Below are 23,300 nucleotides of genomic sequence, written 5' to 3'. Positions count from 1 at the left end.
ACAGTAATACATAGTGTGTCCACACACCCCTGACCAGTTGGAGAGAGAACCATTTTTTCCTCCATTTATGGGAGGGATCTCAAACATGTGGCCCGGGGGCCATCTGCGGCCCACTGGATGATAGTTTGTGGCCCCCGCCTTGCCTGCCCCCTCACGAAGCACCCATGCGTCATCTGCTGTCAAGAGTCAAAAAAGCCTCGCTTTGCTCACTGGCTCTCTCCCAAGACAGCGCCTCTTGCACCCTCCATCTGGAACTACAGTCTGCCAGCCAGCCTGCCTGTCTGCCGGCTGGCAGGCTGCAGTTCCGGATGGAGGGCGCAAGAGGTGCTGTATTGAGGGAGAGCCGGCAAGTGAGGGGCGCTGCTGACCGTTTTCCCCGAGCTGCTGCCGTGCGATGCCTGAGAACGGAGCTCGCTCCCGTCCCGTCCTTGAAGAGCGCCTCCAAGCCGCCAACAGCAGCTGCCGCTGCCGCCTCTTCCAGGGAAGCAGCTCTGTGGCTCTCTTTCTCTCTCGGCACCTCCAGCACCAGCCTGGTCAGCGGCCACCTCAGCACCCGGTGGTGCTTCCTCCACCTCCTGCTTGTCCTGCTTCAGCCACCTCGGGTCTGGAGGCTGCCTTGGCTTGCCTTGCAAAGTTTGCTCCTCTGTCGTGGTGGGGGTAGCTGCTGCTGCTGAGTGTGCCTTTTTTTGAGGGGGGGAGCCCAGAGGAAGGTTGCCGGACCTCCATGTGTGTGCGTGTGCGCACGCACGCACGCACGCGCACACACCTCTGGGAAGCCCCGCCCCGTTCTGTTTAATTTTGTGTGTAACGGTGGGAGCTTTTCTCCTTTAGCAAGGCAAATTCTGTGAGGGCTTTTAAAAAAAAATATGTCGTGCCCTCCTCCCCCCCGCTAGGCGGTCACCGGCGCTCCCTCCCTTCTCCGCTTCTTCATCCTGCTGCTGGTGGTGGTAGTGAAGAAGGAGCCGGAGGGGGTCGTGGCCGGTAACTACGGCTCGTGGAGCCCCAACTGGGCTAAGGAAACTCCTGGGAGGCTTACTCGGGCTCTTGCTCCGCTTGGCGGAAAATCTGATGCAGCCCAGCCTCAGCCAGACTCTGCCTCCAGCGGCCCCCAGATAAATTGAGTTTGAGACCCCTGATTTATGGAGTCCCTTTCCTCTTGCAAAACTGCATTGGCTCTTGCAAAGGGGCACAACCCTTCCCCTTTATTAACATAAAACCAATAAGATATCCCCAGTTATCAAGAAAATATTTATTTCACCCTTAAAAATAATATTTTTAAAAGCTGCCACAATAAATAAGTAATCAGCTTTCATGTGCCACATAAATGATCTGTTCCAATGAAAAAACTAAAGTCAGACAGAAGTACAGAATATATTGCTAAATCCATACTTCTGGTGATGTCTGCTCAGGACTAAGTTCCAGTGCTCTTGGTGAGATTTGCTCATAGGAAGAGGTGAACAGTATTGCAGCCCGAACAGGTACTGATCTACTGAAAGCAAAACATTCGAACAACCTATTGTATTCCAGTATGAGCTTTCTGAAGTGTTTAAGGACATGGATTACAATCCTCAAGAGTTTACATACTAAAATATATATGTTGGGCTCCAAGGTGCCGCAGAACTTTCATTTTTGTTGTTGCAGCTGAAACAGACAAGCACAATTGCCTTTCTGAAAATTTCTCGACTGATAGACCAGTTTAATCTTGGGTGTTAAACTCACATTCTTTAGTATTTTGATTTCTGAAGAACAACTTCCAATTGTAAACATAGAAATTCTGGGTTTAAAAATACATTGTCCTCATAAAAATATGCAGTGTTGTTATCATATCATATGTTCAAAATCAGATTTAGCATGAGTACTTTTTGAACAGTTTTATCTGGTATGCTCATTTTCCCTCCCACTCATCATGTACACCAAGAACAGGCATCTTTGGTAGGCCTGGGGAACTGAATTTTCACCGCCTGCAACTGTCATGGCTTGCACCATACTGGAAGTGGTCAAAAATGCAAAAAACAAAAGAAAAAACCCAGAGCATTTATTTAACTTCTTTTCCACTTTTCTCCTCAAAAACAGATATGAGGAGGGAAATGAACAAAACAGTGGTGTATTCAGACAGCCTCTCCTGGTTGTGGTATTGGGGTAAAGGACTTTAGGGTTACATCAGGGAAGTTAGAACCCCCAATCTCCTTAATTCAAAAGCTGTTGCCTATAAGAGGGTTCCAAGAAAGGACTATCCTGTTTAAAGGCCTTCTTTCTTGTATTCTTGATGGCTTTCACGGCCGGGATCCGATGGTAGTTGTAATTTTGGGGGGCTGTTTGGCCGTGTTCTGGAGGTTTTTCTTCCTAATGTTTTGCGAGTCTCTGTGGCCAGCATTTTCATGTTGGTGTGTGCAGATCAATTGTGTCCCAGTATGCAGTGGGTGATTCTGCCAATCACTCAGTTCTACCCTGCTGTTGGGGCACTATTGTGCATTGGTCACTTCCTGCCCCTCCTCTCTCTTGTGTGTCTTCTTCCTTGAAGAAGGGCCTTTTCCAAGATGGAGATTCCCTGTGCACTTGCTATCTGATGGCTCCCTCTCCATCCAGACTTGCATCCATGCCATCCAGCTTTAGGAGGTGGTTCACCCAGTTTAGAAACATTCATCGAAACGAAAGAAACCTGCCTAGAATATGTAAGACAAACAACCTTCTTCGTTTTTAACTCAAATGCTATATTTTGACTATTGCTGCTAAAACTAAAGTCTGTAGTTAATAAACCTAAAGTTATTGCAAGTTTATGTTTTTAACTGTACTTACGGTAATTTAACTTATTGAAGATAATTGGTCACAACACATGATGATCTCTGACACTTCAGAGGACGGGAGTTAGAACTCTGGACAGAGTTCTCGCTCCTGTCCTCTGAAGATGTTGGCCACAGAAACTGGCGAAATGTCAGAAAGAAAAACCTCCAGAACACGGACAAACAGCCTGAAAAAACTACAACCATCAGCCTTCTTTGTTATTTGTTTTCTTTCTTCACTGGATTATTGGGGGTTTATGGATGGGGCTTAAGAGGGCCCATGGGGGCTACATATGGCCCTCAGGCTGTACATTGACTCTCAGTGCCATACACACTGTTTTTTGGAATAAGTCCTCCTGAACTGAAAAGGACTTCCTTTGAATTGGCATGGATGGATTTGCTCTGTTAATCCTTGTGGAGAAGGGAAAGAGCCTTGTGATCAGAATGTTAAGGGATAACATTTCACAATAATATAATTATGCCATTGTTATGAAGATTAAAGCAGATTCTCCATTATGCCTGTTAAACATTTAAAGCTAGCCTGCTGTAGCTGTCATAATTCCCCCACCTCCAGCATACAAAGGCTTAGCATGTATAGTTTAATAATAATAATCATGCACCATCAAGTCAATTCTATGGCAGCCCTTTGATCAGCGTTTTCTAGGTAGAGAGAACTCTGAAGTGGTTTACCATTCCGTGTCGGTGAAACTGTCCAACCATCAACTGTCCAACCATCTCGTCCTCTGTCGTCCCCTTCTCCTCTTGCCTTCACATTTTCCCAACATCAGGGTCTTTTCCAAGGACTCTTCTCTTCTCATGAGATGGCCAAAGTATTGGAGCCTTAGCTTCAGGATCTGTCCTTCCAGTTAGCACTCAGGGTTGATTGCCTTCAGAATGGATAGGTTTGTTCTCCTTGCAGTCCAGGGGACTCTCAAGAGTCTCCTCCAGCATCACAATTCAGAAGCGTTAGTTCTTTGGCAGTTAGCCTTCTTTATGGTCCAGCTCTCACTTCCATACATCACTACTGGAAAAACCATAGCTTTGACTATGCAAACCTTTGTCGGCAAGGTGATGTTTCTTGCTTTTTAAGATGCTGTCAAGGTTTGTCATTGCTTTCCTCCCAAGAAGCAGGCGTCTTTTAATTTCGTGGCTGCTGTCCCCATCTGCAGTGATCACGGAGCCCAGGAAAGTAAAATGTCTGGAGCTATCTAGTCAGCTATTAATATTAGCCAACTTAATAATTTGCTTGCTTTCTCAACAGTTTTTCAAGCAGCATGTACCAGACTAAAATAATACATATTCTGTCACAGGAGCAAAATGCATTTAATGCAACCTGGCCTTGATAACTAGGTAGCATGCACTAGTGGTAAGGGTTAGTCTCTGTTGTCTCCCTGAAGATGTTGTTAAACTACCATTCCCATCCTTGTTCATTGGCTACCACAGATGGGAATTGGAAGACAGAAATATCTGGAAGGATTCTCACAACTCAGGTAAAGATGTGGGGAGTGAGCTTTTGAAATATTTATTTCCCCAGACCGTCATGAATCACTATTGCTTTTTTGAAAAAAGCAACTGAATTTGTATATGAATTTCAATTAATTGTAATGTCACTTGGAGTCCACTTGTTAGGTGAAAATTTGTGTATAGATCTTAATAAACAGAAGTGCAAATATAAACCTCACAGAGTTTACACAAACTCCCCACCTGATTGAAAGGGAGAGTAGGTAGAAAACATCTAAAAATCATGTTTTTGGAAAAAGGATGAGCAGAAATGATGTATGATTTCTCCACATACTGATGTTTTCTTTTCACATTTATTTTTTGGCCATGCTCAAAAAATATCTCAGAAATAGCTTTCAAACATAACTTGATGTCAATAAGATCTAAGGCAATTTCTGCTGTAGAAACAGATAGCTTCGAAGATAATCTGTTCTCTGGTTACATTGCATCGGATAACCGGGATGCATTGCATATGGGCCATCCATGAAGATTGCTTGAAAATGTCAGTTTGTGCAAAATATAGTGCCTAGATCTTCTATCCTATCACTCTAAAATCCAGTTGATTCCTGATTATTATTTATTATCATGTTTTTACCCTGCATTTCTCCTAAAAAGGATCCAAGGTGACTTCCAGTATTAAAAAAAAACCAGTATAAAAACTAAAACAAAATAGAAATGATTACACTATTTAAAAAGAATTAAATATATTAAAACTCAAGATAAAAGCAATACTTTAAAAACAAAAAATTGTCCCATTTTAAAACCCACTTTTGTCACTAAAGGAAAGCCTGTCTAAAGAGGAAGATCTTTGCCTGCTTGCAGAAGGACAGCAAAGATGGGGCCAGCCTGGCCTCCCATGGGAGGGAGTTCCAGAGTCTGGGAGCAGCAATAGAGAAGGCCCTCTCCTGTGTCCCCATGTAATGCACCTATGATGCTGGTGGGCATAAGAAAAAGGCCTCCCCATATGATCTTAATGCCCAGGCAGGCTCATAGAGGGAGATGTGGCCTGATCAATTTCCTGGCTAGATTCACTGGTTTTACCTTTGAAAGTTCAAATGATGTGTGAACAGATTGTTTCCGGGACTGCTTTCTCCCTTATGAACTTTATTTTCACAAATAAAGATTATCTTCAAAGGCTGGTTTTGGGTTCTTCAGAGACAGAATGGTGGCAAGACGAGCAAGGGCTTTCTCAACCTTACTGTTTCTTAATCAAGCAGCTATATTACATGCCCACTATTGTAAGTTACCACTTTATATATGGTTAACTGTCCACATGGAATTGTGGTAGCAGCTGGGCACTGAGTCTTATCTGGTATGTAAATCAATGAACCGGTTGGGATAAGAGCCGGGCACCATATTGTTACATTATTTCATGAATCAAGTCCTAAAATGGGCTAAAATAGCCTATTTTTATAACCATAGTATACATTTTGTTTGTCATAGGAATACCACCCAGAACGCTTTGTGGTGAATTTCCCACTCGTAGCTCTAATATGCAAGATGGCTAACAGCTTAGATAGCTGGTATTGGATGAAGAACTTCCATCCATTGCTTTTTGTGACTGTCTCAGGATGGAGACCTATTCTAAGAATCAATTGCAAAGTCGTCAGAACTGCTGTACAGTACATTATTGCTTAAATAAAACAAAGCTCTGTTGCTTAGTGTAGTAAATTGCACTAGAGTAGGACAGTTCAATTTGGTGAGCCTGGCCATCTCTTTGATATAAATATCAAGTTCTATTGATACAAATACTGTAGCCCTATTTTAATTGTGACTTATTTCAGTTTGGTAAGTTGCAGTTAGAGTATGTATACATATGTATACACAGGATATTTACATAGTAATAGAGGTGAGATGTGATGTTTTCATTTACCATTTGCATGCTAAAATAATGCTGTCATTTAAATGTAGGCCAGATACCATTTTAACCTACTAATATTTGACCTATATTTAAATATTAGAATACATGTTTTACTCTGGACATGTTCTAGAACTAAGCGTAGTACAGCGGTGCCCCGCATAGCGATGATAATCCGTGCATCAAAAATCGTTGCTATACGGATTCGTCGCTATGCAAAAAAGCCCATAGGAATGCATTAAAACCTGTTTAATGTGTTCCTACGGGCAAAAAACTCACCGTTATGCGAAAATCCTCCATACGGGTGCCATTTTCGCTGCCTGGTAAGCGAGGAATGGGCGCGAAAACACAGCGGGCGGCCATTTTTATTACCTGGTGGCCATTTTGGAACCGCCGATCAGCTGTTCTAAAAACATTGCTATGCAAAAATCAGTAAGCGAAACAGCTTACCGATTATCGCAAAGCGATTTTTTACCATTCAAAACATCGTAATGCGATCGCTTTTGCGATCGCAAAAAATCATCACTATGCGGATTTGTCGTTAAATGAAGCGCTCGTTAAGCGAGGTATCGCTGTATTTCCTATTGGTAAATGAGTATGTTCTGTGTGTTTATGTCTGTGCTCTTCTAACCCTTGATTTAGAGAAAGAAGCTTGCACGTGGTTTCCCTTTTTGGATTGGAAACCATAGGATTAAGCTTGACTGTGTGTTTGCTCATCCAGGTGTGCATGCACAGATTCTGTCTACCTTGGTGGAGGAGCATAACATTCTAATTGCATTTTCAAATAAATGACAAGGCGCAAGGGACTCCTTCCGTTTCTCAAACGGAGAAAACAAGAGCCATTGCCCTGACTGGAGGTTGTCTGGGGCATTCTGTTCACTCTTTTAGCAGTCTGCTCTGGGAGAATGACACTGTGTGCTGAATCAGTCTTGAGGGCATTCCCACTCCACCCCCATAAATGGCTGAAACATGCTACATCAAAAGATTCAGTACAGCTGTAATCCATTAAAGATGTGAGAACATAAGGAGAACCTGCTGGATCAAAGCAGAAATCTATCTGGTCCCACATCAGGTTAGACAGTGGCCAGCCAGTTATCTGTGCGAAGTACATAAGCACATTGTGTGAGTGCAAGAGCACTTTCCAGATTGTGCTCATCAGCAGCTGATATACAAAGGCAAAACTCAAGATGGTGGAAGGAGATGTAATTTTATAATGAGAGTGTTGGCTGCCTCATACTCTGCGAATTTGTTCAGTCCACTTTTAAAGTCATCCATTTAGGCAGGAATTATGATGATTTCTGGTGACAAGAGAAAGTGAAATCTTGAGTATGTTGGAAAGTGTTTCAGCCATCAGAATTAACCCAGTACAGCAGTACTGTTTCTTAAACTATTTGAAATCAAGGCTAAGTGATACCTTTATTGGGCCAGTAAAAATAGTACAATAAGCTAGTTTTCAGAGGCCTATGGGTTGTGGATGGCATGAAAAAATGGAAGGGTTTCAAAAATCATGGCAGGCATGCCTTCCAGGCTCCATAGTTAAAATGCCGATGAAGAATTTTGTAAGGACCATGCTGCTGTCTTTCAATTTCCGAGATTGTGGAAGATACAGTGGTGCCTTGCTTAACAATGTTAATTCGTTCCAGCGAAATTGCTGTAGAGCGAAAAGATCGTAAAGCGAAATAAAAAAGCCCATTGAAATGCATTGAAAACCGTTCAATGCGTTCCAATGGGCTGAAAACTCACCGTCCAGCGAAGATCCTCCATAGGGGCGGTCATTTTCGGTGCCTGTAGAGTGAGGAATCCGTCCAAAAACACAGCGGGGAGCCATTTTGAGCACCCGGTGGCCATTTTGAAAACCCGACGATCAGCTATTTTGATCGTCGTAATGCGAAGAATCGGTTCCCAAAGCGAACCGATCTTCGCAAAGCGAAAAAAAACCATTTAAAACATTGTTTTCTGATCGCAATTGCGATCGCAAAAACATTGTCGTAAAGCGGATTCGTCGTTATATGGGGCAATCGTTAAGCAGGGCACGACTGTATCTTGAATAACCAGCCAGAGCACCGTCTGCAGGCAAAAGAAGGACATTTAACATAATTAGGCAGGACTGTGAATAGAGGGCATCAGCTTCCTTCCGCCTCTTGGTGATGCTTTCAGTCTGGCTGCAGTTGGCTTACCCAGCATGTAGAATAATATTTATCCCAACTTCTCCAATACAGATTTGCCATATTTCTCTGTATCTCTATACCGAGCCATGGATATAAAGCAGTAGGTGGGGGTGAGAGGTTACTAAATAACTGGCAAGCATTTGTCTAACAAGATTGGGAGAGATACTATACCTGTGACTTGTGCCTAAATCTCCTGTTTTGAAGATGTACACACCAAGCTCCTTGGGTTAAAGTCAATCTGGCCATGACTAGAATTTTTTTTTCCCGGTACTGTAGTTTCGACAGCTCTGTGATGCTTTAGCCTGATGAAGACCCATACAGGTTTGAAAGCTGGTTTACAGTTACACATTTTTAATGGTCTAATAAAAGTATCACCCACCCTTGCCTTCAGATTATGTACCACAACCATGTTTCTGATGGCTGTTTTTTTTTTTAATTAGGGAAGAAGAAGAACGCTTGAGAAATAAAATTCGTGCAGATCATGAAAAGGCTCTAGAAGAAGCAAAAGAGAAACTGCAGAAGTCACGGGATGAGATCCAAGCGGAAATTCAGACCGAGAAAAATAAGATCCTGAAGGGTCTGAAGACCAAAAGCAGCAAGCCTCTGCCACCAGTCCCAGTGCCAAATATTGTAGGAATAAAAAGTGGCGATCCTTTGGACCCAGACATCCTAGAAAAAAGAGATAAAATCAAAGAGGTAATGGATTGTGTGTCATTGTTTATTATCTAGCAATGTTTCCTGATGTGAGGATTATTTCCATTAAACAGGCAAATCTGGGATATAGCAGCTCTATTTATGGTAGGCGTCAATTCCTTTTACTGGTGTCTGACAACTTTCTTTTTAATCTGATATCAGTGTAAATGATACAAAATTGGTTGTGGGAGCTCTGCTGGTGTTATGTTTTTATCATTATTTTTGGAAAAACGTGGTGAAAATATTGTTAGAAATGGCTTTGATCAAGTCTTGGAGCAGTTCTGTGGATTTCACGGAATCTTCTCTCTGAGTATGATTAAGTTTCAATCAATTCATTATGTTAAGATATATTTACATAAACTGGCATATTGTTGTACTGGTCCTAATTGGTTCTTTTCATTTATAGAAGAGACATTCATTAGGAGTGAAGTTCTTTCAAAGTGTTTGTAGTATTTTACTCATTTCCCACATACATTAATTGTTGTGGCAGTCTAGATGTAGCATTCTTCACCTTTGGTCTGTGAGTGTATTTTTTGTTAGACTGAGTCAAAATTAGAGGGGAAAAAATGAAAAGTCATTCTGACTTTCGAGGGTGAGCGATAGATGTGATGTGTATATACTGAGAACATACTAGAAGAAAGAAATTGTATCTGTGTTTAGGATCAGATTTCAGATGTGATTCTCACAGATATTTCTATGATTGGCTAACTCGGCTACCTTAGCTACTGAATGACTACCTATTTACCTACTTGGATTTATTAAATAGCATTCTGGTCGATTAATTACTACTAGTGTTCCTTTTCCCTGGTTCAAATGAAGCCGTCATCACAGTGAGTTGAATCCAGAATTCTGCAGAGAGAATGTCATGGACTAGATGATTCTGTAGATAGTAGTAGAGGAACAATTTTTGTTGATCTCCCTTTTTGAAGGCCCTTGGCCTTCTCAAAATCATCTGTGTGGTGTTGGGGGAAGTTCAAGAACAGTGTGTGAGGGGCATTGGGCTGCACATAGGAGGGGAAAATTATGTAAATTGCTACCACATCCCCTTCATCCAGTAAGCAATGAAGGATTCCTAATTCCTTCTAGCAATGGAAGACACCCTTACCTTCAAGGATTAGGTAGTGCATCCGTTGCTGATTTGGGCTAACTAATCTCATTTTTGTTTTTCATCCCATAGATGATGAAACATGCTTGGGATAATTATCGACAATATGGATGGGGACATAATGAACTGAAACCCATTGCCAGGAAAGGACATTCCACCAACATATTTGGTAGGTTCCCGATTATGAACATTCCAAATAAACATTCCTTCCTTATTAATTATGCTGGTTAATTAATTATGCAGGCAATGTGTAGCCTGCATAATTGTAAACCGCCCAGAGAGTGCTTGAAGCACTATGGGGCAGTATATAAGCAGCACACTTTGCTTTGCTTTATATTGTTGTAGTACATGTTACCTAATTAAGGTAATTAAAGAGAACTATTCGCATTTAAAGGATAGTTCACTAGCAATTTCATGGGATTATTTTTCTGCATGTGATGTGTATTGGTCTAAACTGATGATTTTATTTGTAAGTTCAAGACATCCCGTCGTATCAGGGAAAGTCCTTGCATAGTTCACAGACAGGCTTTTAGAAAGCAGCGGAAGAATTGGATGGAAGGAAGTCCTTTGTTCCATCACAGCGGCTGAAGAATGAGAAATTAAATTTTGCAGTTGTTCCAACTGGGAATTTCCAAAGTGCCTGCATTTATATTGCAATGTAGAGTCAGAAAAACACAAGAACGGCCTCTCTCCTAGGTCCCCTTGGACTTGGGCCAGAGACTTTGTTGCTACTTTGTTTTGCTGAAGAAAAATATTTTTCTGTTTCTGTAATGCATTGCTCTTTGAGGTGTGTTAAAAGTGATGTGTTCACAATTTGCACTGCCTTTGGGGTTTTTTTCCTGATGGAGACAGTGTAAGGCAAGAATATGCTCTTTAGTCATATTTTAAATTAATGGGGGTTATGTGACAGTAAGTGGGGTAAAACGATTCAGTAGGTTCTCTCACCCCTGTGTCTTCCCCGAATTTCCCCACATCAGAGTAGAAAGGGCTGGGAACCAGATGGGGAGAGAGCCAGGCCACTGGGTAGGTGCACTTAGGAATTCTATCACCTCCTTGTTTAAAGATAATTTAGTTCATTTTCAGTGCCTGCTATTTTTGTAAGTCCATTTCTTTTGACAACCCCTTCCCCCCGATTACAATCCCCAATGCTGCCTAACAAGGTTAGTCTAGGAGCTGGTTGAAGATTTTTTTTCTTCATCATATACATGTAGATTTGCTCATGTACACTAGGATGTCCTTGTCGCGTCCCAGCTGCTGTTTGTTGAACAATCAATATTAAGATAACCATCGATGTTTGTATCTTTTGTATTTCTGTTCCTCACATCCCATTCCTATACAGGCATGTATACAGTTATTTTCTCAAATGATCCACACATGTGGTGAATTATTGGACTGCAATTCCCCCAAAACATATGCCAAATAAAACCTGTAACTTTAGAACTGATGGATAGCTCAGTACTTTAGGTATCTGGCTGTGGAGCCAGAGGTTGGGAGTTCGATTCCCCACTGTGCCTCCTTGACATGGGCTGGTCTCCACAATCCATAGGGTCCCCTTCCAGCTCTGAAATCCAAAGATTAAAGATGTCACAAGATTCTTTGGCCAAAATCCTACTGCTAGTCCACACTGGAATGGACCTATTGAATCAATGAGATTTGCATTAAGTGTCGACTGTAGAAAAATCCTGTTGCTTAGTGTAGTAAATTGCAACTGTAGTAGTTCCATTTAATCAGTGAGGATTTAGTGAGACATGTCCTCTGTAAATTCTGTTGATTCAATAACCCTATTTTACTTTGAATTACTAAGTAATATGGTTTTAGCCAGTGTGCCTGTTCTAGTTAGATCTAGCAATAGGATTTAGGCCTTTTTTCCTGCAACAGTCTAACTGGCTACCTTTATGGAAATCTTGAGGTCAGTTGCTGTTGGCACATTGTACATGTTTTAAACATTTTGTTTAATAACAACAAATAAATATTTATAATTCTTTTCCCAGTTAGCTTTGCTCATAGGGACATTTTCATCACTGTCCCCTCCCCTGGAAAATCCACATTACTAAGTATTTTGCTGCTTACATGGTGTCGAAATCAGGATCAGCTCCATAGCTAACTATTTCCATACTTTTGTCCAGAAGTGAATTTTAGAAAGCTTTAACTTTAGTTGGTTTTAGATTCCATAATATTACACAGCAGGAAAATCACACAAATGCAGATGTGGGCTGCTGCTTCATCCCGTTGCAGTGGCTCCTGACTTGACCTGACCTTTGGTAAGCAGTGCATGAAACTGCTTTCAGAGACTCCACACTACCTGCTCACTCAATGATGATGATGATGATTATAGTGACCCTTTTCAATGTTTTCTAGGTAGAGAGTACTCAGAAGTGGTTTACCATTCCGTTCTTCTGTGGGCAGCCTTGGGACCGTATAGCTTGCCGAAGGCCATACAAGCTGACTCTGCTTGTAGAAGGCACAGTGGATAATTGCACTCCCAACCTCTGGCTACACAGCCACATAACTGACTCACTGAGCCGCTCACTTACAGATATAGAAATGCTGAAGTATGGGTGCAGAAACCTGGCATTTTGTATCTGTAAGTCTGCAACATAATGTGCCAGTATATTCCAGGCCTTGTAACAAGTGCTCAGAACTCTAGCTGGCCCAGAGCAGGAGCCATTCATAGCTGCTCAAGGTTCTTGTATGTATGGCAGGGGGATGGACATCTGGAAACCTTCCCCCAATATTAAAGTTCAACCTCAGCACAGAACACTTTATTGCTATGAATTGTGTGTGTGTGTGCGCGCGCACGCACGCGCCAACAGTGAGAAAGAGCAAAGATGCCCTTTTTTCTTCTTTCCCAAACCCTCTCATATGAGTAAAGAGGCTTTAAACTTCACAGAAAGTCTCTCCTTGACCCTTATCCTCACATCTTGGAAGTATAAGTTGTTAAGGAGTCAAGTAAGTTGATTCACCTACTTCAGTATTCTATAAGTTTTGAAAGCTTTCTGGTCTTTTCTGAGACGCTTCAGATGTTAGTTCTTTATTTTAAATTAATTTGTTATTCTGTATTCCCCCATTAACCTAGAGATCCTCTCCACAACTATGTAGAACCTGTTATTATTGGGGGCGGAGGCACTGATAGGCACTTGGGAATTCAACTTTGCTATTGAAGGATTTGCAAAATGTCCATCATGGAAATGTGTATGAATGTTGTTCTGACAGTTTTTTTTTTTTAATTCCAAGCAATTTAAAATTTTTTACCTGATTGTTGTCAGTGAAGACTAAGCAACCTTGTGCTGCGGTGGAGGGCAGGTTTTGCAACAGCTTGCCCAAATGGTGGGTTTTGACTTTTCTGTATAGGGAGAAGTGTTAGCTCATATGAGTGAAAAATAGCATGGCTTTTTGGGCACCATGTTGTGTATCCTAAGTGTGCTTTCTGTTTCTGGTAAATCCAGCCTTTAAGAAGTGAATCTGTGAGTATCTGCATTGATCGATCCGTCTGCTGCATGGCTTCGTTGTTGGTTCTGTTGCTTACTTCTGTCAGAATAATAGACAAGTGGAAAGTTACTTAGAGGGGTGGATAAATGATGAGCAGTGCATTTTAAATGACTGAATTTTCAAATAAAGGTGAGGATACAGCTTTTTTTTCTCCCCAATGAAGTTTAATTGACTTGCACTTGGTCATCCCTGAAATGCCCTGCGCTCCCTGTCCATCCCCTACCCCCGGCTGTATGGAGTGATGCATCTCAGGCCTCTTCCTTTTTATAGGCATCCTGTTGACTGATTGACCCTTCATGACTTGGAATGCAGTCAGTAATCTCCCCAGGGTGGGTCTTCAGGTCAGGTGACTCCTCGGCAAATGTGCTGTTGCCAGTAAGATCTTCCTTGCAGAATGTGATGTTGACAATTTCTTTTTCCCCTCCTCGTTGGCAGACTTGTCCATCTGCATTTATTGACCCGTTTGGATGCTTGATGACTTTGTGCAAAGAGTAGTTGGAGGCGTTCTCTCCAGTACCCATCCCTTTCCAAAAAAGCATCATCTCTTTGCGTGAAGCAGCAACAGCAAGAGTAGCGATGAGTATACAGGGCACCAGGTACGGGAGGGTTGACTGACTAGCTTGCAAGACCGTAGCTGCAACAAAATTCACCAAGAGACCATAGCTGTAAGCCAGAATAGACGCTAGAAAATAGATCCCTGTGGAGTCAACTCGAACATCAAACCTGCGGCAGTAGGCTACCAGGAAACCAGGAAGTACAATATCTCCCAGGCCAACGCTTGCGAAGGAACTGCCATCCAGAATTGAAGTTGTGGACAGCATTGGTACTTTTAACAGAAAGGGGATCTTTTCTGAGCCAGATGACCCAAAAGCTGTCACATCTGTGACGCTTCTTCCTATTTGGGTTAGGAGAGGAGCGATGAACAGACAGACTGTGTCAAAAAGCAAATGAGCCAACAGAAGCAAGCTACAGTTTTTTAAGGTAGGCATGTAAACAGTTCGCAGAATGTAAATGCCAATGGACATTCCTAGAAGATCTTGCAAAACCCAGGCCCACTCTTCCTCATTTCTGAAAATAACCCAGATTGCGCTGACAGAGGTACACAGCACTACCAGAAGTAATGTTCTGACTGCTAGATCTTTGTGGAAATAGGGAAGATGGATGATGCGGTCTCCAAATGGGAACTTTTTCATAAATGGAGCCAGGCAATAATATAGGCTGATAGAGGCATATAGACAGAAGAGGCCAATCATTGCATAAGCCAAGAAATCATAGAAGCAGCAGAGAGCAAACAGCATGAAGGTGGCTGATAATGTATAAATACCTGTAAAATAGATGTTGGTATCAATTGTAATCTCACCAAAGTCTCCTGTTTGGCTTTTGCTATGTTGCTGTTTCTTTTTCTCTGTGCGTCCTGCCCAGTAGCTTCCTATTGTGACTATCCCCATTGACATCAGGTAGATGATTCCAGTTTTGTATAGCAGGTCCCTAATCAGGTGTTTCAGCAGCAAGTAGAGAATGTCCACGTCATTGAGCAGTGCCCCTGGGACAGTAATCTCCTCACAGTGACCCCAGCTGTGTCCAGCTCTCCAGCTTCTCATGGGATATGGCGCATCTCCACCAAGGGTCAACAGACCATGGGTTCTGTTTATTAGATGGAGTCTGGCACCCTCAAAGAAATTGCAGTTGCCCTCCCTTACGGATGCTATTCGGCTGCTGAGTCCGCCCTCGTCATGATCTTCCTCCCCAAAGAATGAAGGTAGGCAACACATGGCAGAGTAAGTAAGATTCTCCGTTAACGGCTGAAGGACAAACCATGGATTTTTGTTACCCTTGTGATGTGACTTCGTCCACTGGGAAGGGAAGAGGAAGCAATAATCGCCTCCTTTTTCTGGGCTGACACGAATGACGCCAGGGCTCTGAGCAAGCACAGGTAGAGGAAGCAGCAGGAATAAGCTGGCTACCAACAGCGTTGTTTTCTTTGGCATTTCACAATTTTCCATCGTCTCCACTCAGGGCTGTGATCACGTGTTTCCTTTTCCCTTGTAAAAAAAGGATCCACTTCCCTTTTGGTTTGTTTGTTTGTTTGTTTCGGTCCCAGGGGCCTAAGCTTCACACTGTAACTCTGCCTGCTACATAGTAAGCTGTTCCTGATCCCCATCCCTCTCACCATGGCTATAACCCCCAACCTTGTTTGTTACATAATAAGCCGGACTTCCTAACCATGGAGACAGCTCCCACCTGTTTGCTGTATGGCAGCCTTGATCCTCCAGCTTCTCCACAAGGCTGTCTATTAGCTATTGAGCCTACGGATGTGGAGGCAGAGTTACAAATTGGCAATGAGATTTTTCTCATTGTTTTTTTGTGGTTTAATATTTTGTGGAGTCTGGTTATTCTGCTAAAAGTAGCTGTGGCAGACACATTTCATTAAAAACACCCTCTTCTCAGGTTTTCTAGGACAGAGCCAGACTTGCTGCTTTATACTACTAACTACATCACAGTAGGAAATAGTAGAATAATTAGGTCGGGGAGAGGTGACAAATTGCAAGGAGGATGTATATCTGGGGCAGAGAATTAGGTCAATGAGTATTCAGATCTTTATTCATCATCAGTGAACACAGCCGTACAGTTTGCCACGGGGTTACCTGTGGCGAATGTTCATTGTCCACTGGCAACCAGTCAAGGCGCCATACTCCCATTAAGTCTTAATGAGGTGCTGTTCCCTTAAAGTAAGAGTGGGGACAGCCACGCTTGCAAGCCTATCTGGTAGCCAGGCTCAGTTCTGAAACAGGGAAAAGAATGATGAGAATGCCGCCACTTAGATCTGCGTAGGCCTTTGCAAAAAAGAACTGGAATTCAGGAACCTGCACACCAGGCTGAATTCAGCTGCTTTAATCTTCAGTAGAATCTTCTTCCTCCTTGTCCCATTTCTGCCTTTGGGTTTTTCGTCACATTTTTTTTTCACAGCTTTTCTGTCTCATTGCCCCTACAGTATCTTTTTCCAAAAGCAATGCTTAATAGCTCGTATTTGATGACTGATACTCTGGAGTTGGGATTCTTAGACTGTTACATTACAGTTAAAGCATTTTTGTAATGAAAAAGTTACATAGGCCTGTTGTCATGACCACATCTGCTAATGAATAAATATTTTTATTTAGAATAAGATTGGGCTATACATCCATGAAGCTCTGCCACATCTGGGAGTATACTGTAAATTTTTTTTGGGGGGGGGGAATCCTACTTCACACTTCCACATATTTTCTGCACCTTTTTGTTACTGTTGTTCACTGATCTGTGGGCCCAGAGTTGGATCCTTCCCAACAACACTTGCATGTTGTGATGTGCACTCCAGTGAAAGTACTGTAATACATACCAGATAAGCAACAACGACATCTCCTTGTATCTGTAGACACAAAATTCTGCATTTCTTGCAGTGGCAAGCACCCTTGAATGCATGGCCCACTGTGAGAGCGGTTTGGATATGTTACTTTGGCAGCTGGGATATTTCCTCTTTCCAGGCATGAGCCCATTGTGGACAATATATATGTATAAGAATATATGAAAGAAACATCTCAGCTTAGTGAATGTTCTGTGAAATTGAATGTTCATAGAAATTGAAGCAGGACTGTGTGTACCTGTTAGTTCTCTGCTGGGCCTCTGGCAGTATTTGATAACATGGATCATGGTACCCTTCAATCGTTTTTAGCTGAACAATTGGAGAAAATAGTTCTGTGGCATTGTTCATCGGTCCCATGGATATTATTCTACAGGGTTCTTCAGAGCTCAGTATTGTCCCCTGTGCTTTTTAGTGTCTGAACAAAGCCAACGTTTTGGATTTGATCTCATCACAGTGATTATTATACTGAGCTATCTTATCTTGCAGTTGATGGTCAAGGAGACTGTGGAAGTCTTGAATTCTGGATGTGGTGTGGAATTGGATATAGGTGAAGAAATTAAGGGTCATTCTATACAAAATGATCTCTTAGTGGAACAGCAGTTATGTGATTTGGGGTACATCTTGTTTTTGGTAGCATTTGACTCCCTCTGAGGGATATTTGGCAGCTTAATTAGCATTCTTGGGTTCAGCATTGTTTCTGGAGTTTAAGGCGACTGCTTTGTCTAGTAATACTTTGGCTGGTGCTCCTGGGGAAGGCATTACTGTAAGATGCTCTAAATCAAAGTTTCCCATTCTTGGACTGCAATTCCTAGAAACCCTGGCCAGCATAGCTAGAAGTGAAAGCTTTTAGGAATTGCAGTCTAAGAAAACCTGGGTTACCCAAGGTTGGGAACCACTGCTTGAAATTATGCTGTCCTTGAAAAGAATTTAGCAATTATAATTAAGGCAAAATGTACGGTAGTCATGGCTGTTCCCTGCCATCATCTTTATCTGATGTTCACACATATTGCCAGTCTTTAACCAGCTATACCAGCTTCTGATTCAATTCAGTGGTATTGATTATGATCCATAAAGTCCTAAATGGCTCAAGGCCAAGCCATTTTATAGATTAGCTGGTGGTTCTAATCTGTGCTTGGTATCTGATTGTAGAGCCAGTGTTTGAGAGTTTGATTCCCCAGTGTGCCTCTACAGAGAAGAGCCAGCATGTGTAGCTTTTGGCAAGCACACAGTCCCAGAACATCCCGGAAGAAGGCAATGGGTACTCTGAGTACTTTATACCTAAAAGCCTCCGAGGAGAGTCACTATAAGTCAGAGTTGACTTGACAGCTTGTTGTTTATTAGCATCTTATAGATGGCCTCCTCCTGTTTAAATCTGCCCATAGTTTGGTTCTCTTTATTATGGCCCTTCTTGCAAGCAAGGTTTTTATGGTATACAGACAAGTGAAATTGATTAACTAACTTTTATATACTTATGTAAAGGTAATTTGAATATTTGCTGGATAACTTTTTTGTTTCATGGAGGTATAATATAGGAGAAAACCAAAATATATAAGTGGTTATATGTTACCATCCATACTGGCCAAAATCCTCATACATGACTTACAGTGCGTAAGGGAAATAATGTATCCACAATGACAAGATTGCCGTTCATTAAAGTCCCTGCTGTGATTTCTAATTCACTGTGCAGAAATGAGTGGATTTGGGTATGACCTGAAATCCAAGCAGCGACTCATTTAATTAGTGGCAGATGCTAATTAAAGAGTAACAGATTGGAGGCCAAGTCATCCGACTGCAGTGCAGTGCAGAATCGGAGATAGACCCCTGATCACTGGTGATCTGCTGCTGTTGTTACTTGATGTCTCCCATGCCAGCATAGGTTATGCAAGAGAACTTTGTTTTTATCTCCCTTAAAAATAAAGAATGCCAAAAGTATATTTCAAATATTGAATATTCTGTTCTTTTAAAATTTACCACATTTATTTAGCATTTTGCAGTAATGTTGCTGTTGAAGAATTTTACCAGTTATGCCATGTCGCCTGACTTTAATAACTGTTTACATTGAGGGTTGTTTTTTTAAAATGAACACTTATTGCTAAATAATTCGTGGGTAGGAGATTTGGTAGAGAGAGAGTACCTGAGGCGCTATACTTTTTGTGTAACTGCAGCATATGTACGTAGGGTCAACAGAATGAATCCCAGTGTTGTGATGCAATTCTAGAAGAAAATGTGAATATGCTACATATTCAGAAATGCTGTCATAGCGTCTGAAACAGTGATCCTTGGTTGTTGCAGTCAGTCCTGACAGCATTTATGAGCCAGACCCTTTTTTTCAGCTTACAAACATTGGCTTGTCTGGGAATACCAAGTCAGCTCCCGAGACTGTAGTTATCTGCCTTAGTCAAAGGAATCAAATACATATTAGCATGCAGTCTGTTCATGCTAAATCAAGGTTTCCCAAACTTCTGGCTTACCGTTCTATTTAAACAGGACCACTGTTGAAAGTGGATTTACTAGAAGTGCATCAAGCAAATTGCTTATTACTGAAAATGTGCCTAACACACATTAAGTGCTGTACAGGAGAAATATTCTGATGCCTCATTGCAGAGAACTGATGGTAAAGAGCAGACCTTGCAGTGCCTGAGAGCAAATGGGAGAGGGAAAGACTTAACAAATACAGCAATTAGCACAAGTCTTTTCAAACCAAAATAAAATAAAAAACAAGAGCCCAGCTGAACACTGGAAGAGCATTCCACACACAAAGGGCAAAAATAGAGAAAGCAGGAGGGAAGAAGTAATTCAAGAAGCTGATATAACAAGATTAGTGTCTTCAGAGAGGAATTCACTTCTTGGAAAACACCTAATGATACTGTTGATAGTTCGAAAGAAGGGGCAAAAGGAGAAATGCAGTTGGTTATGTCTTTTGCCTATTGGCAAATTATTTGAGAGACATTATCTCACCAAGCCTAGATGGAGTGTATGAGCCATTTTCCTGTGACAGCTCAGTCTAGAATAATGTATGTGGAATTATTAATTATAATTATTTAACAATATACACAACTTTTCACATTTTGACACTGGGGGGGCATCCCTGACCTTTCTGCCACTTTGCTCATGTAAGCAGCAAGAAATATGCAAGGAAAAGATCTTGCCTGCATACAGGCTCCACATATATGATCAAGAACTGCCTGCATGTAGAGCCTGCCTGTCATTGTTGTTCAAGTGAACAAAGCAGTCCTAGAAGGTAGGTGGCTCCCCAAGAGTTTAGACAAGCTCAGAGGCTGTAACACCGGAAGAGACCTTGAGTCTAGAGGTGAAAACATATATGGTATGTTAGTGAGTTATCTGTGTAAGGGAGATGGACCGATGGAAGGAGGGAGAGTGGGCTGCCCTGCTCGGGCACCTGCTGCCTCATAGCACATCTGCTGTGAGGTTAAAAATCAAATCAGCTGTTTTTCTGCACTAGAAGGATGTTTCCAGGAGATGGAAAAGGATTCTTATTTCCTACAAGAACAGAAGAAGGGATCCTGCTGGATCCAGATAGAAGCTTATCTAGGCTGGCAATTCTGTTCACACAGCAGTCAGCCAGAGACTTCAGGGAAGCCTGTGAACGGAAGGTGAGCACAACGGCGCCCTGCTGCTTGTGCCTCCTACAAACAGATCTATGGAAACAGTTAGCTCAGGGTATCTGCCCATCAGGATTAATAACTACTGCCAGCTTTCCTGAATTTGACCAGCTCCCCTCTTGAGCTGTTCAGGTTGGCAATCCACATTTTAATTGTGCGCCATACCAGGCACTTGTTTCCCTGCCGCCCAGCTATACAATAAAGGGATGTAAATGAGGCAAATAAATAAAAGCAACAGACCTTGTGCTAAAACTATTTGCCAAGGGCAAGTGAGCTGCTACCCCCTGCTGATTGTGATTGAAGTCCAGCAGCTTAGCAGCACTTAGCAGCCTGAATTCCGGAAAGCCTTGGCTATACACGTACAGGGTCAAATAGGTAGATGCTTTCCTTGGCTGCTCAGAAACACTGCTGCTGAGAAATCCTCAGGAAATTGCTGCCTAGTGTTGCCCGACCTCTGGTTGCATTCTCTGTTTTGAAAGGCGCCCTGGAAGAGTAGCATCTGCGGGCACTGCTCCTTCAGCCACTGACAGAGCCCTTCTTGCTGAAAAATGGCAAGAACTTGGCAAAGGTGTTAGGTAACGCTGCTGAGTGGTGCTCTGGGCCCCTCCAGCCAGCGTTGCCCAAAAGTTCCCTTCCCACAAATATGTGTGTCAGGGAAGGTTGGTGGAAGAGTGTGATGTTAAGAAGTAGTGGTCGCAAACATTCAGGATCCCCATTTAGTGCCACCCGAATGGCTGCTAACCTGCAGGTCTTTTCGGTAGGGAAGACCAAGGCATGGAGGACTTGCCAGCTTAGGGTGAAAGGCTAACAACTATAGTTTTAGAATAAGCTTGCAAGCTTATGGGGGAAAAAGCTGTAGACACTGGCAAGTTATAAATATGTGTGGAAGTTATTCTTTGTCTGCATCCTCCTTTCTTTCTCTGGTCTTTATACTTGGAGAAATCAACTGTTTGCAAAACATAGCTTCAGTTTAGGTAGTAATACTAGAAGGGAAGATGATGAATATAAGTGAAGGTTTTAAAATGAAAATTCTGGCTTTTGGTCCATAGGAAATTCTCAGCTGGGTGCTACTATAGTAGATGCGTTGGATACCCTGTTCATTATGGGCCTTCATGATGAATTTAGAGAAGGGCAGGAATGGATTGACAATCACCTTGATTTCAGTGTGGTAAGTAGGTTTTCTTTTAACCTGTTGAGATTTGAATTTGTTTCCTCCCTATCTTCATATTTAAATTAATTTCTGTTAGCCTGTTCCATTGATGCTAGAATTTATTATTCTTTGTTGAGTGAAATCTCTTTAAGACGTAGTTTGCAACCAATTATGAAATGTTAACGCAACCTTTTAAATGTAAAAGTCAATTGATCCACAGACACTTTCTTCCTTATATGGCAGTGTGTTTTTTTCTCTCTCTCTCTCTCTCCCTCTCTCTGAGACACATCCGTGTGAAATGTATTCTCCCATCTAGAGGAAGAAGGCAGCTAGCTTGGGGAAAATCCCTTCTCTGGAATGAGGAACATTGTCTCTAGTCTTAAAGCAGGGAAGAGGCTTCTCCCCAAATGGCTCCTTACCTTGAACACAGAAGCACAAGCTCCGTTTCATCTGAGCATTTATTTGTCTTTTCCTGCGCTTGCTGAGATGGTGAGAAACGAGTGCTGCAGAGGAGATAGCTGAGGTGCAGATTATGCACTCCAGACACTATTTCACTCTTACTGTACCTTCTGAGAGAGAATATTTTTTTGGTCCACATCAGTCATCTTGCTTAGCATTACCAGGTCGGCATAACCAAAGTATCTTCCTCATCACTGTTAAATATCATGGCCACCTCACCTGCCTCAGTATGAGGTGAGTTATCCTTGGCCACATTCTTCTCTCTCTCTAATAACTACATACTTGATGATGGCAGGTGTTGCTAATTTCCTAGGCTGTTAGTTCAGAAAATAAAGAATTGAAATAATCCTACCAGTGTGGGAAATTCAGGAAAACCCCTCACATTTTCCTTTGGTAATAAACTACACTCCTGGGGAAAATCCAGCGAGGGATAGATGTGGCCATAGCTAGCCTCCCCCCTTTGCTCTTGAACAGAATCTGTTCATCCTGCTTTCAATAGATAAAGGCTACCTTCAATAACTCTTAACCATATCCATTCATCAGACCTCTGCTCCTTGGTCTCAGGGAGAGGACTACTATAGGACACGGGTTATGGCTGTGGAACTGCTGACTGGGAGTAGCCAGTACAAAACATTACTCCATGATGTCATCGACTTCATAAACTTCCAGTTTGTTTCTTGGCCCAATTCAAGGTGCTATTTTTAAGAGTCCTTACCAGTTGGCATCACTGCCAATTCAGTTTGCTGGATTGACAATATTTTAGTCAAAAAATTTAAGCAGTAAAATATTTTTTCAACTACGTATAGAAATCAGTGCATTTGTACATTGACAAATAATAGAGCATTTTAGTACAAATTTACACACCCCCACTGTTGGCATACCCAGTCACTTTGAGTTGTTTCCTGTCTGCTTAGAACTCCTGTGACATTTGTGGTAATTGTGGTTAATTCAGGTGAAACTCCAAATCATAGCCGAAACTGTGGTTTCTAATTCTGCTTGGTACCTGATGTTAAACAATCATTTGTTGATTACGACATCACATAGGTTCAGCATCTTTAGCCATTGGTTGATCTGTTTG

General features: G+C 42.1%; 2 protein-coding genes across 3 annotated transcripts in view; one reads left to right on the top strand and one right to left on the bottom strand.

The window, feature by feature from the left end:
• The window catches only part of MAN1A2 (mannosidase alpha class 1A member 2), a 62,719-nt gene that overhangs the window by 11,548 nt on the left and 27,871 nt on the right, over window positions 1-23,300 (top strand). For both annotated transcript variants that reach the window (XM_072991754.2, XM_072991753.2), the window contains exons 2-4: window positions 8,747-9,002; window positions 10,177-10,273; window positions 21,663-21,781. In XM_072991754.2, the coding sequence (XP_072847855.2) occupies window positions 8,747-9,002; window positions 10,177-10,273; window positions 21,663-21,781 (472 nt within the window). The remainder of the gene's footprint in view (window positions 1-8,746; window positions 9,003-10,176; window positions 10,274-21,662; window positions 21,782-23,300) is intronic.
• On the bottom strand, window positions 13,135-21,665 carry LOC110076923 (signal peptide peptidase-like 2B). The gene has a single exon (XM_078384720.1). The coding sequence runs from the start codon at window positions 15,594-15,596 to the stop codon at window positions 13,842-13,844; it is 1,755 nt and encodes a 584-aa protein (XP_078240846.1). The 5' UTR covers window positions 15,597-21,665; the 3' UTR covers window positions 13,135-13,841.

The sequence above is a fragment of the Pogona vitticeps genome, chromosome 2, assembly GCF_051106095.1.
Source record: "Pogona vitticeps strain Pit_001003342236 chromosome 2, PviZW2.1, whole genome shotgun sequence".
Lineage (NCBI taxonomy): Eukaryota > Metazoa > Chordata > Lepidosauria > Squamata > Agamidae > Pogona > Pogona vitticeps.
Note: the sequence above shows the minus strand (reverse complement) of the source record. Positions and strands in the feature narration are given on the sequence as shown.

Bases quoted from the DNA above. Each gene is read 5' to 3' on its own strand.
- LOC110076923 (XM_078384720.1), bottom strand. From the start codon at position 15,596: ATGGAAAATTGTGAAATGCCAAAGAAAACAACGCTGTTGGTAGCCAGC.